General features: G+C 36.4%; 1 protein-coding gene and 1 long non-coding RNA gene across 2 annotated transcripts in view; both read left to right on the top strand.

Moving 5' to 3' along the window:
• The window catches only part of adgra3 (adhesion G protein-coupled receptor A3), a 47,380-nt gene that overhangs the window by 9,073 nt on the left and 23,022 nt on the right, over positions 1-15,285 (top strand). Inside the window, exons 2-4 of the mRNA XM_082161697.1 lie at positions 1,924-1,995; positions 9,878-9,949; positions 14,190-14,261. Of these exons, the coding sequence (XP_082017823.1) occupies positions 1,924-1,995; positions 9,878-9,949; positions 14,190-14,261 (216 nt within the window). The remainder of the gene's footprint in view (positions 1-1,923; positions 1,996-9,877; positions 9,950-14,189; positions 14,262-15,285) is intronic.
• On the top strand, positions 3,301-4,142 carry LOC309492740. Its single transcript, XR_014203682.1, has 2 exons — positions 3,301-3,394; positions 3,429-4,142. It is a non-coding gene; the product is annotated as an uncharacterized lncRNA (long non-coding RNA).

Consider the following 15,285-nt stretch of genomic DNA (forward strand, 5'->3'; position numbering starts at 1 on the left):
CTCCAGTGTTGTGACGCATTTCCAAGTGAAACGCAATATTGAACAGAGGGCGGGGTTTTACTTTAGCGCTCCTCCTCTCCATCTCTCGCTCATAGCAGACTGATGGTTTGAGGGGAGTGGTTAAGTCAAACTGACGTCATCAGAGAAGGAAGCGGAAGCAAATGTTCAGATTTTGATTAAAGATTACCACGACAAGCAAATAGTTTTCTGTGTATTAACAAGACTAGAAATGTAAAAAGGGTACATTTTGATTTCCTGACGACTTTAAATGCAGAGTGAATCCACTAAAATGTCTCCGATATTATATGACTGTAAAGGCTAAATTGGCTATATATTAGACATCTGGGCCTTTGTTCAAAATGGCCTGTATGGGCAGATTGTCACATGATGTAGGCAAAAGTTTTGCAAACATCTTTTTTTTCTTTTAGTTATTACCACGTGACTATTTTTCTTAAATGCATCAACTCAGAATGTATAATGTTGGTTCGATTGCTTGTTACATGGGGAAAAAAATGTAGTCTAGTCCTGATGTAGTCTAGATTTACTGCGGGTGTGGGTCAGGTCGCTGTCTTTGTCAATCGGGTCGGTATGGAATTAAATTAGTGCTGCTGTCGGATAACGGGTTGGGTGTTCTGTTAAGTACTGCAGGTGCGGGTTTACCAAAAAGGACCCTGCTGGACTCTGTTTGATATACCTCTTCCGTAATGCTCTTCACATCTGGAGTTTGAAAATCCACAAGCTCTTAAAGTGAGGAGAGGATAGGAACTGTTTGTGTTCTCAAAGCCAGAAAAATATGTAGGCTGTCTCAGTAGGCCAAGCTTGTAATAAAGTCACCCCTCAGCACCCCATAATAATAACAGTCTGGCCGGGACCTGTGGATAAGAGGTTGTGAGCCTGAGCAACCGCATCCGGTGCAACTGTCCCAAAAACAGCCAACCACAAACGGTTGTGGTGCTTCCTCTGGAATGTACATCACTGTTTATTTGCTGAATGACACAAAATGGAGAAGACATGCGGAAGATGTTTTGGCTCCGGAAAGCAAAAACAAACATGATTCAGCAGTGTATTTTATGTAAAATAGATGGCTTTCATTTGAGGAACCTACTTCTAAAGTTAGAGACTTTTGTTTAATTTTGCTGTAATTTTATGTCTCGAAATAAAACCAAGTTAAATGCAATTCATTGTTTATCCATTGCAACTGTTTTCTTTCTTGTATATCACTTGTAAGCTGTGTTTAGCACTGCACCAGTTTACAGCTAAACACATTTTCTGGTGTGTGCCTCAGCAGCCACGAAAGCTCTGCTCCATTGATGGTCTTGTCAGCCAATTGGCCGTCATCTATGTGGAAAATTGAAGCAAGGAGACAACCGAATATTTTTTTCTTTTGGATCTGTTCTGTTAGACTGATTCAGAAGTGATCAAATAGGATTCATTTTTTGTAGACATTTCCATTAGGCCACAAAAGTGAATGTCCTTTGGGTTTAAACTTTTGGTTACCAGTTCAGACCTTTAACTGTTACATTACCATTCCATTTGGTTGTTCTGATAACTTTCCATATCTTTCTGTATCTTCAGCTGTTAGAAGCTTCTTTCTGATGATTTAAGAGCTTAGATAGTCTCTTGTATTATCAGCTGCCTGTGCTTGTATTTGCTAGGCCAATTTCATAAGAAAGCATTTGCTTAGGAAAAAAAAACCCATGTATAATTAATGCAATATTATGCAATGCAAAACATTCTCTGAGGTACTTTGAGTCCAAGGTTTTGAGTATGCAATTGATGAAAAATAAAAATGAGGATGTTTGCTCATGAACTTGCAAGCAAATAACTGAAGATCTAGTTTTACAATTCAGGTTCAAGTAATGTATTTATCTGTGGTCACCTGTTTTAAAAAAAAAATATCAATCTCTTTTGTTTTCTCCACAGGATTTTGAGTAACAACAAAATCCAGGAACTTCTGAATGGCTCTTTCATTGGTTTGTCATCACTGGAACGACTGTAAGTTCAAAATTCTCTTTATTTATTAGGCCTATATTAATTGTAGTTCATTTTAGTTTGTTTAGTTGGCGTATACACCATAAAGGGTTAGTTCACCCAAAAATGAAAATTCTGTCATTAATTAGTCACCCTCATGTCGTTCCAAACACGTAAGACTTTCATTCATCTTTGGAACACAAATGAAAATCTTTTTGATGAAATCTGAGAGCTTTCTGTCCCTCCGTTTGTCCTTCATTTGTGTAATTAATGACAGAATTTTCATATTTGCTTGAACTAGCCCTTTAATAGATTGTGACAGTTTATTTAAACTGGCGCCAAAACTTAAACTTTAAAATGATGGTGACCACTAGGGGTGCACCTGTTCAAATTACTCACGTTTCGTTTTTTATCATGGTTTTAGGGTCACTGTTTCGGTACAGTTCGGTATGTGCTGTGTTCAGGGGAAAAAAGGACTACTGTTAAATAAAAATAATGAAAATAAAAAAGTGTAATCAAACTATAAGCAACAGCACAAATAAATACAATAGAGCAAAGATACAAATAAAATGTTTTCAGGTACAGAAATTGAATAAAGTAATCAAATGTAAAACAACATTGCATAAAGTCTTCACTGTATAAATTAAATAAAGATGAATCATTATTAAAGTTACTAAAGCTATTCAGTCAAGATCAGTGAGTGGTTTCCTTGTCTTTTGTTGTTTGATTAACATTTAAAACACAGACAGCAGGAATATTAGGCTGATGTCACTTTAAGATATAATGCATGGATCCAATACACTGATACTGTTCACTTAAGACATAACCTACTATGTTTGCTATGATACTCGCGAAGACGGGCATGTTGACATTGATTTCTGTGTGAATTTGTCCGTTCAAGCACCAGACTTGGAACAGAGCTCAATATTCCCACGCTGCCTGAGACACGGCTTTCCGTGTTTCAGATGAGTGCACACACAAATCTTTTCAGTTCTCTTTCACGTCTTTTGATGTTTAAATTGGCAAGGCTTAAATCATGAGTTTAGTTTAAACACAGATAATGTGCTGTTCAGGTCTCACCTGCGCTCGCGCTATCAACACGACGATGACGGCGTAAATGACTGGTCATAAAGCATACGGCACTCGCATTGAACAAAGTTTAAGGGAAGCCAGAATGCATATCCATCATCAAAAATATCCATTACCCAAACTCTGTCTGTTTTACTGGTTGTTTTCAACAAACCATGTAATAAATGCGTCATCAGATTTTAGAGGAACTGCGGTGCAAGTGCGTGTCGAACCATGGGTGGAGTTTTTTACCGAGAACCATTACATTCCTAGTGGCCACACTAGTACATTAAAGTACATTTTAGTTTACCATGAATGCTTTTTAGTACAGTCAGAAATTCAAATGAAACATAATGTAAAAAAAAGCTGCCCAACATAGCACATCACAGATAATGTAACATTTACAACAATCACTTCACACATGTGATATTTGTAAATAAATACAAATAGTAAAGTGGCTGGAGCTGCTTTGTCTCCAATGTAGATTTAATGGGAATGCGTTTATAATGGGATCAATTTAGTTTTTCAGTTTTGGCATTCTGAGTTGTTCTGAAATGTTTATTTGATGTGTACATTAACAGTTCCTTGTTCGAGACCAGCAGTTATTTTGGGTAAAGTGCAAAGCTGATTGGTTCTTATTCTGATGTTGACAAGGTGCATGTTGTCTAGCAGAAAGGAACCCCTGATTTTTCTGTTGATGCTGAGGTACCGGTGAAGGATCATGAGGCTGTTGGAGACCTCGAGGAGGTCATGAGGGGGATGGTCAAGTGAAAGTTAATTATAGCTGTTGCCTTCAGGGAGCACAATTGTCTGGTCTTGGCATCAGTTTACTGCTCTGTACTTCCGTTAGGCATTCAGTGCCACTCACTGTAGCAGTGCTGGTCAAATGCTGGAGCGCACAGCTAAATTTAGAGCCAGCCTGTACATTGAAATGCCGTATTTAGTGTTGCTGTTTATGTGTGCACTTTCCCTTGCTTGACTATACATGACCCAGATTTTCAATGACCAGCAGACATGTTCACGGCGTAGGCCTATCACATAACCGGTTTCTTTCAAAGAACTCCTGAATAAAGGAATTGACACACTACGTTTTTTTTTTTTTTTTTAAAGAAAGTATTGATTTATTTGTTCTTGCTCATTTAAGGCTTTTCAATGGGTTTGAATCTGGACACATGGAAGTAGTTCTTTAGTTTTGTGCTTCATTAAGGGCCAGAAATACACAATGTCATCCTTGAGGGTGTATTTATCATGTCCTTATTCTTGTTAATATTAAAGTTATTTCAGGGTTATTTGTAGTTGTTTTCAATTTGAAAATATTTGAAAATGTAATTTATTCCTGTGATGAGAGCTGTATTTTCAGCATCGTTTCTCCAGTTTTCAGTGTCACATGGTCCTGATTTGCTGCTCAGAAACATTTCTTATTATCAATGTTGAAAACGGTTGTGCTGCTGATTTCAACCATGATGCTATTTCAGGATTCTTTGATGAATATAAAGTTCAAAAGAACAGCATTTATTTGAAATAGACTTTTTAACATTAAAAATATATTTTTTGATTAAAGTCAAGTGCATCCTTTCCTTTCCAAAAGATAAATTGTACTAACCCCACATTTTTCAACGGTAAGTTTGAATAAAGTATATCTATTTTTATTTTGTTTTATTCTACATATTTTCTAAATAAATTTTTATTAATCCATTATAAATTCATGTGTCTATATTACATAGGCCTAGATATTTTTTAATTTAAAAACTATTTAATTTTTATATTTCTACACGTATCCAAAATGGAAATTTGTGTAATTTTACACATTTCACTATAAATTCATTCATGAATTCTTTACTTTTAATATTAGCCTACCATCATTTTTTTTTCACTATCTACACTTTAAAACATGTTTCTTGTGTAGTTTAGCTTTCATCTTAGTTTCTAGTGCTCATTCACCCCTGAGTAAGATCTGGGAATCTTCTCAGCCAACAAAGAAACAGATGGACTTTCGGCTTGTGTTTTGCTTGAATGCAAAATAAATTGATGTTTGTTACGGTTGTGATTGTGGTGGAACCATGCGTTCCAGCAACCAGTAAACCTTATCATCTTGAGAGATGTAAACTGAATTGCGAGCTTCCAACTGGACTGTTTCAGCCAGTTGCAAAGCTTCGTCTTGATTCATGAGTGAATCTGTGCACTGTTCTGTTTATAATGTGAGGGAATTCTTCACTCTTTTAATGTTGAGAAAATGATACAGTTCAGGGTATAACTAGCTAAACCCTTGTCTTTATAACACGTTGGAAGTGTAAACATCTTTGATCTTTGCATGCTTTGAAAGCCTGAGGAATTCATCTTCGGCTCTCTTGACGGCACGGCGGGTTTCTGCGTCTGGGCTTTTTGGCACAGTTACCTTCCAGTGCTGCTCCCTGTGTGCCCTCTCTGGCTTTGTTTTCACACTTCTCTCTCGCTCCTATCCCTTCCGCCCAGAGCAGAGCTCTGCTTTTGTCATTCTAATAAATCGAGCTAAAGCCAGAGATGTCAGCAGTCTGATTCACGCATTATTCTCTGCACTGTGACTGTGTGTGTGTGTGTACTTTTGAAGACTGAATTGGTAAAAGGCAGATTTTTTTTTTAACCTAATTGTTGCAGTTAAAGGTATAGTTCACCTAAAAATGAAAACTCCATGTTACAAACCTGAATTACAACTTTGAGTTTTACATCTATTGAAAGTGAATGGGGCTATCAAGCTCCAGAATTGCAAAAAGCATCATAAAAATATCTTACAAGTGCTCCATACATCTGGTGCACTATTATATAAGTCTTTTGAAGTCACATAGAAACTTTGTTTGAAGAACAAACCAAAATTTAAGTTGTTGTTCTCTAAAAATCTTGCAGAAGTGGTGATGCTCAATTTGTGATTGAATCATTGTTTTGATATGATTCAGATCTTTTCTTTTCAGTGAATCAGTTAAGTTCACAAAACCTGAATGATTTGTTTGTGAATTGGAATGATCCGGTACTTGCGTTTGACGAACTGACCCAGGGGCTGTTTACACAACACCGTTTTCAACTAAAAACTCAATAATTTTTATGCGTTTTGGCCGTTCATTTACACGACAATGGCGTTTTGGGGGTCTGAAAACGCAAACTTTTAAAAACGGGATTCAAAGTGCAAATTTTTTAAAACGATACCGTTATTGTCTACATATAAACTACAAAAACGAGAACTTGTGAAAAAGTGACGTCATGCGTATTACGTGTCCAGTCTATAGGCGTGTAGTGTTTCTTTAAAAAGTGACATCGCCTACTACTGGCCTGGCAGCATAATACAGCGCTTTTAATCGTTTTCATGGATCTGTGTGAACAAAGGAAAAAACTTTAAATTTTTGGCACTTTATTGTTGTGAAACTGTACCCTGAATGATTAAGTCCCAGCGCTTAATTCAACCAAAAATTCATTTTCATTATTTATCCATAAGACTTTTTTGTTCATCCTCAAAACATAAATTAAGATATTTTTTTTGAAACCCGAGATGTTTGTCCAATCATTGAAATTCTATTCACCCAATACTCTGATGCTTCAAAACGTTCATAGAGGAGCTGGAAAATGAGTCCATATGAATCGAGCGATTTAATCCAAGGGGTGTGCGATATCATGAAAGTTTATTATTTGCATACATTTTAAAGCCTAAATGGTCTGTCATTCTTTTTTCTTTTATATGTTGTTACCTTGTAAGGCTACATTTTTAAAATAGGGAAATGTGTTTAGCTGTACTGCTCAGTCACTTGCAAAATAGTAAAACCAACATGGAGAAATCATGATAGAATCATGATGTTCCAGATTTATTTTTTTATATTTTTGCCATATCGCCCACCCCTAAATCCAAGTCTTGAGAGGAGTTACGAGTGCTTTTATATGATGAACGGATGAATCAGGGGTTTATTTGACTTTTTATGATCAATGCACATCAAATATAATATACAGGAAAGCTCAAATGTGTGTGTGTGTGTGTGTGTGTGTGTGTGTGTGTGTGTGTGTGTGTGTGTGTGTGTGTGTGTGTGTGTGTGTGTGTGTGTGTGTGTGTGTGTGTGTGTGTGTGTGTGTGTGTGTGTGTGTGTGTGTGTGTGTGTGTGTGTGTGTGTGTGTGTGTGTGTGTGTGTGTGTGTGTGTGTCACATGCTAGAACGAACCTCAATGGTGGTGTCAAGAAAGTTTAAACTTTGTTGCGTGGACTTTCATTGGAGGGACAGAAACTTCTCAGGTTTCATTTAAAAATATCTTAATTTGTGTTTGAAGATGAATGAAAGTCTTATGGGTTTGTAACGACATTGAGTAAATTGACAGAATAAATTTTTTGGGGTGAACTGTCACTTTAACAGCTCACTGAAGATTGTTAGTGAATAACTAAAATGTCAGTCTTTTCATCCACAGACACAGAGCCATCATATGACTTACGAAAACTTGCATTAACTTAATTTTATGATGCTTGATTTATTCTGATGATTTATTTCTTTAATAAAAAAATATTGTTTCAGGCAATGGCGACGAGCCAGCATATTTGTGTTGAAATTTGACTAGACATATATTTTGAAAATGTCAGATGTTTTTCCTTTTTTAAAAGGCCTGTCCTAATGTATCCTGAGAAATTGCTGAAAAGCATTGAGTCTGAGCCTTCCATTTTCCCCCTTTTCCCCTCTCACTCCCCCGACCCGTGTGCAAAGGTTATGAGCAGTGCCACTGGAACGCGTGTTTGCCTTTCCACTCCAGAGAACTGCCCACTGTGACCTAAAGCTCCGCCAGCTCTTCTCTGGAGAAGTGTTCTCTCACAGAAAGAAAAAAGCTTTTCCATGTGCTATTCCACGTTTGCATGACATTAAACTTTTCTTTAGTATCCGTTTCAGAAACATTTCTTAATCAAGAATGGCATGTCTTAGAGATTCTGTTGATCAGAGAATAACAGCTTACAGGTTTAGAATATCAGAGCTTAAATCCACAGTAAGGACCTTTTCCCGTCACATGTGCACTTCAATAAGCCGAAGAACGACTGTTGAACTGTTGTTGTCTAGAAAGCTTCATTCATAATGTTTCCTGTCCACAAAACTGTCCAGGTGCTTCACTGCTCTCACAGTTGACTGCCACTGCCTTTGTTCTGACAGCATCCCGTTTTTAACAAACGCTTTGTGGTTTGATTTGAACTGGTAGAAGATTGTAAAGATGTAAATTGATTTTCCCCCACCTCTATTATCAATGATGAAAACAGTTGTGCTGCTTAATATTTTGGTGGAAATCGTCATACATTTTTAAATGTTGTTGTTCTTCCAGAAATCCTATAATCATTGATATGACCTTAGTCTACCTTCTCTTCCTTGCCGTATTGTGTGTTGTGTGCTCCTCTATTCCACTCTCAAACCACAAATGGCACGACATCAAAGAGGCTTGCATGGTTAGTCCGCCTTTGACGCAGGAACTCTGTGATGATGTTTTGAACATTGCTGGCTGACTAGCGCAGGTGTGGGCTCTGGGTATCAGTGACGGTAGCCTTTGAACTCACCCGCCCTTTGTCGGATTCTGGAATTGTTGCACGCTCACTCATTTAATGTTTGGTCAGTGGTGCTGCTGATGGCACTATAGTTTAAAGCCCCCATGAAATCAAAATGGAGGTTTTTTTGGCTTTTAGTGTGAACGTGCATGCTCAAACTCGCATTTATTAGATACAAGTGTTCAAAACTTAGTTTCTCACTTCTGCCAATATAGATAAATGATTTTGATGACATCACTCTGCACTTCACCTTCTCATCAGATTTTCTAACAAATCAAATGCTCTCGAGAATCTGAAGCGTCCCGTGAATGACACAATGCACTATATAGGGGATAGAGAACAATTCGGACGTAAATGTGTAAATATGCTTTCCATTGGGGCGAATGTGGTGTCAGGCAAACCGCCACTGCGTGACACAATACCACAGAGTGGATCATATGTGCGAGTCTGTGCAGACCACAAAAAGTATTGGATACATTTGAATTCTACACAGAATGCTATATTTTAAAGCGATGGAGCAGATTGGGAGGAGAAACGGTTAGACAGACTCTACATTAGAAGCAGCGCTGACGAGTAGAAGAGATAACACCGGTGCCATGCACCAACATAAATGACATAATTTTCAAACAAAACGTCTTCAACATGATTGTCCAATGTTTTGCTTTAGTAATAGTTTCATATTTAATCTAAAAGGGGAATCTATTAGACTGTGGCTGTCAAATGCGGCTTTGATGAGCTCAACAACTGATTGGCCGAATCAAAACACGATTGGCTATTTTAAAAAGGGGGAGGAGCTGTTTGATATGTCCCACCCTGTCTTCCTGTTTCAGTGGAAATTGCGTCAACGCATTGAATAATGCTGGATGTTTCAAGGCACTTAATGAGCCTTTAAGCACTAGTCGTCAGTCAGTTTCTGCTATAGCCATTGTACAGTGGTCGTTTACAGTCAATTCCTATAATTGATTCATAATATAGTGCAGTACATCAGGATATTATTGAATTACCTAAATGGATTCATTTTGCAGATTGAATTATTACGTTTGAAGAGGTTCCAATCCTCATGTTACGTTACACTGCCAAATAAGAGTGACTTATTAAGGAGTGTGCATTGACTTATGGCTTGATGGCTACGGCACGTCAAGCATCAAAAGGTTTGAGTGTTATACCCACTGGCATGTTTTCTGAGTTTTGAATAACCTGTTATTATAGGGTTGGGTTGGCTCAGTTTAGCTCATGTTTGAAATTAACTAAAGGCCTTTTTTTTGTTTTAAGTGTTTGATAATGTTCACTGCCTAAAACTGTTTTATCTTCGCAGGGACATAAAGAACAACATAATCACACATATTGAACCAGGAGCTTTTTATGGACTTTTCGCCCTCAAACGACTGTAAGTATCATTCTGTCTTTCTAGAGTGTAAAATGTGTTGACGACAACAGGGTTATTGTAGTTGACAAAAACTAACACTGTAAAAAAACATATTTGTTACTTGAAATCAAATCAACTTTAAAGGTGCTGTATGTACAGAATGTAAATTTTTTTGTTTGACTGTACTAAAGCATAAAAATACCATAGTATGTTATATTTAGAAAACATGCTAAGTTCACATACTTGTTTCTCTGAAAAACAATGCTATAGAGCTGCACGATTCTGGATAAATTGAGATTCATGATTTTTTTTTTTTTATTCAAATAGAGATCACGATTCTCCCACGTTTCTGAACAGACAAAATAACATGTAATTTACTCTGACAAATGTTAATTGCCGCAGTCTATTAAAAATGTTTAATGAATCCGAATGAATTAACCCTTTCCCCGTCAGCATAAAAAAAAAAAAAAGTTGCCGGCCACCACCAGCATTTTTGATAATTTTCACAATTTTCATGGCTCCCAGAATATTTAGTTGTATGAATATCCGAACATGCAAAATATAAAAAGAAAGAACCTCAAAGAAAGAAAGAGAGCCTCTGCTTAAAAAAAAGAGAATTATAATTATAAATAATTTTTATCCAGACATCAAGAGCTGTATTAGTATCAGTGATACTGACCTTCATTCAAAAAAAAATTGCCAATAAACAAGTATTTATAATATTCTATCTTTGTTTTCTCTACATTCATTTGGAGATTAACTGTGAAATTATTACATTATAAAATATAAAATATATAAACTAAATATAAACCTATAAAAGTGTAAAAGTGTTTTTAATTGCGATTTAATCGTGATCAATCACAGAAAAAAATTGATTAATCGAGTACATTTTTCTATTGATTAACACCACTTTTTTATTAATTTTTATATATTTTAATTTTTTTAGCTTGTTGCCAAGGTAACTTTTCATTTTCATTTACAAAAACACGACAAAATTCGTACAACTTCAACTAAAATTCAAATGAAAACATTTATTGAAACATTTATAAAAATAAAAACAAATTCAGAATATTAATAAAAACGATAATAGTATCTCAGTGATACTAAAATAAATCTGGTTGACACCTCTCTTGTAGAAATGCTCTGATTCGATTAAAAACAGTTTCACTGTTGGGTGTGTGTAACCACGGAAATAAGACTTCATCTTTCTGCAGTTCTTCACTCCAGATGGACAATGTCCAGACAGCACTCTGCACAGCATGACTGATGCTGTGTGTGTGTGTGTGTGTGTGTGTGTGTGTGTGTGTGTGTGTGTGTGTGTGTGTGTGTGTGTGTGTGTGTGTGTGTGTGTGTGTGTGTGTGTGTGTGTGTGTGTGTGTGTGTGTGTGTGTGTGTGTGTGTGTGTGTGTGTGTGTGTGTGTGTGTGTGTGTGTGTGTGTGTGTGTGTGTGTGTGTGTGTGTGTGTGTGTGTGTGTGTGTGTTGAGAGCAAGAGATTTGGAGAAAGAAAGGAGAGTTTGTTCCTTGTTTTGTGCAGAGTGAAGTATGTACATGTGGTGAGTGTTCGGCTATATACGTTCTTTAGACACACACTCAGAGGGTTCGTGTGTATGGCGTGGCTGTGTAATATGACTCACTTCTTGCCAATATAAACTGCTCTTTGGCTGGCTGAATGGAGAAGTATGCAGCTCCCCTGAAAAAGAATAGCTGTCTTCCGAACTTTTGAGAGAGTGTTCAAGATGAATTTTCACAGTTTTATAACCCTACTTACTTTACCAACTTCAGACCTGAACTTTACAAAGAAATGGCTGATGCTAATTAGAAAATGTATTCATTATTATCTTGAGAACTAAATATTGTGTGAGATGATATCTAAAAGTATTCTCTTAAAATACATTTTTGTCGTCATTTTTATTAAACTGTAAAAAAAAATATCTTCATAACTGAACAAAGAACAGATATCAAGAATTATTCTTTAAAAAGAAACATGTAATTATCTATTATATTTAATATTACATATATTTCATACTAAGATTTATGCTTCATTTTTCTATTATCATTCTGCAATGTTAACTCTGCAACTTCTCAAATGTACACAGGACCCCATCACATATTGATGTGCTTTTTGATGTTGAAAGGAAGCTTGTGATAAATCAAAGTGCTATAGTTTTTTTTATGTCTCATGCTTGTATGTCTGAAAAATGTGGCTTGACATTAAAGTGAGTGATTAGATGGGGTTTAGAGACCTTTGCCAAAAACATGTTGTGTCGTGTACGAAGACTGGGACGACTGCTAGATTGACATTTATGGTTATGTTTTGTCTGGGATGTAATGGTAGTTTGGCTGTCAATATTGTATAAATATAGGCACTTGCAGGATGAGATCATTTCCTAATTGGTGTTTGGTGAGGTGTATGTTTTATGTTTTTAGAAGTGTATGTTTTATGTTTTGCTTTATTAAAAGCAGTTATGAGGCTGTATGAATGCTCATTCACTCCATCAAGATCAGTGTTGTTGTTGTAAACTAAAACTATTAAAAATTATTATAAAAAAATAATCTGCAATAGAATCAAATTAATTGATGAAATACAACAAAACACCTTAAAGTTAGAAATGTTACATGGCAACTAAATGGAAATTGGAAAAAGAAAAAAAAGAAATACATTTAAGATAAATAGAAATTTTTGAAATTACAGAAGCACATACAATTACTAAAAATGTAATTAGTAACAAAAATACAAGCTAATTCAAAATATTACACACTTTAATAGTTTATAATAATAGTAATGGTATATAGGCTAATATAGTATATAATAATTCTGCATATAATAATACTGTAATATTATATAAACTAAATACTGAAATAACACTGATCAAGACCAGTGTGGAACTGATGGGATCAATTATGGTGTCATTTACAGCAATAAAAAAAAACAAATATTTCATTTTCTGTGCCAATTTATAAATGTAAAAAAAAATTATTGTGTGCGTATCAATCAATGGGAAAACCCCCCGCTAATTTACAGCTACAATAGGTATTCAGTATTCAGAGCAGGGACGTTTCTAGGTTTTAAAAACATCAGGGGCTGAGGCCAAAACATCAGGTGCTGGGGAGGGTAATTAGATAACATGATTCGATACAGAGAATAATGTATATTGTAGGCCTATATGCGCGGGGCAAACTGGTTTAAAAATTCAGCCCCAGAAAATTTGGATTTCTCTGACCTACATATGTGCATTTTAAGATGTTTGAAGGCCAAAAAAATCTGATAACAATAGCTTTAAAAGCATGTCAGTGGGCAGTAGCATAAAAAATTTGTCAAGCAGTTGACAGGTGAAATATTCAAACACATTCGAGGACCATACAAATATGATAAATTCATCAACTTATAAATACATATTTATACTTATGAATTTTGCTTATAGTTTCTGTAATTAGCAAAGAACATTTGTGTTAAATAGGAATACATTGTAATAATGTTAATCAAGCTGACTAAATCACACGACTGCGCAGCAGTTCACATGCACTCACAATAAAAATACAATATAATTTAAAACAAAGACAAGCTCATTATACAAAGGAAATAATATTACAGATCTAGACAAATTGAGTTGCTTATAGTTAAAAGAATGTCATGAACGATCATTTAGGCTAGATGTATTGATTGCATTAGTGCGTGATATTGAAGAGTGCGCGCCTCGAGCACATGGCTGACACAACAGGAGTTTTATATTCTGACATATACCGTGACAACATCTCATCTGACAGAGGACTGTGCGGCGCTGCTGACTGCGTTATTTATAAAAAAATAAAAAATTGCTGTGAGATTGTTCGCTGTTGGGCGCACATCCTGGAGATATTCTAGGCTGAAATCACTCACGTGGTGCGTCTCTGTGTGAGACAGATTTCAACAATCACCAGGCAGTCAGAGACAGCAGCAAAGCCAAAGCACAGTGAAAATAAGGCAACTTATGATTTACATGGTTTACATAGGCTATTGTCCGGTTTCATATTTGTCTGTCAACTTTTTTTAAAATACATTCGGGGCTGAAGGCCCGGCAAAATCGGCTGGCGCCGCCTCTGATTTAGAGTATAAAAATACTTGATGTTGCAAATTGTATGTGGTTGTATGTATTTGATGTTTCAATTAAAATGATGTCGTAAAATGTTTTATGTTTTGACAAACCCAGGTAAGAAATTATAAATAATAGTGCCTGTACAAGTTACCAAACAACACTTTCTCCTATCTTTTGTACCTTGCAGAGACTTGTCCAAAAATCTGATCGGCTGCCTCCATGTGGATGTGTTTAAAGGTCTCACAAACCTTGTTAAACTGTAAGTCATGTTTTTGTTACTACTCTGAACCTAAAGAAATTATTTTTAAACTTCAATCAATTTAATTATATTTTATTCAATTAATTGCATTTAATAGAAATATGGGTTATTCATGGTCACATGCTTTTAGTGTCAAATTAATCTAATACACATTTCACCCCCTTTAATCTATAATACACTGAGCCAAAACATTTTGGCCACTCACAGAAGCAAACATTTTTGATAATTTCCTATCAAGGCCACATATTAAATATTGAGTATGTTAGATGGTAAGCAAACAGTCAGTTTTCATAATCAACGTGTTGGATGCAGCACAAATGGGCTGGAATTAAGATCTGAGCGACTTGTCATCTGGCCATAACAATTTGGCCCTTGTCAGTGTCAGACTATCATTGAAACAGCAAGGATTGTGGGTTGCTCCTAGTCAGCACAGCAGTGGTGAGAATTTACCAACAGTGGTCCAAGGAGGGACAAACCACAAACCGGCGACGGGGTGTTGGACGCCCAAGGCTCATTGATGCACTAGGGTAACGAAGGCTATCCCGTCTGGTCCTAGCCAAAAGAAGGTCTACTGTGGCACAAGTCACACAAAATTGCGGAATCTCTGGGTCCGGCCATTCATGTGGATGTAAATTTGATGTGTGTCACCCTCCTAAACATTGTTGCAGACCAGGTACACCCCTTCATGATAATGTCTTCCCTGGTGGAAGTGGTCTCTGTCAGCAGGATAAATCACTCTTGCACACTGCACTCATTGTTCTGGAAATGTTTGAGGAGCATGATGAAGAGTTCAAGGTGTTGCCCTGACCTCCAAATTCCCCAGATCTCAATCTTGATTGAGCACCTGTAGGATGTTCTGGTCCAACAATTCTGATCCATGTTGGCTCCACCTCACAACTTTACAAGATTTGAGAGAACTGTTGCTAACATCTTGGTGCCAGATACCACAAGACACCTTCAGGGGTCTTGCAGAGTACATGCTTCGGTGAGTTGGCGCTGTTTTGCCAGCACACGGAGGATCAAC

This window comes from Leuciscus leuciscus, assembly GCF_965113295.1.
Source record: "Leuciscus leuciscus genome assembly, chromosome: 2".
Taxonomy (NCBI): Eukaryota; Metazoa; Chordata; class Actinopteri; order Cypriniformes; family Leuciscidae; genus Leuciscus; species Leuciscus leuciscus.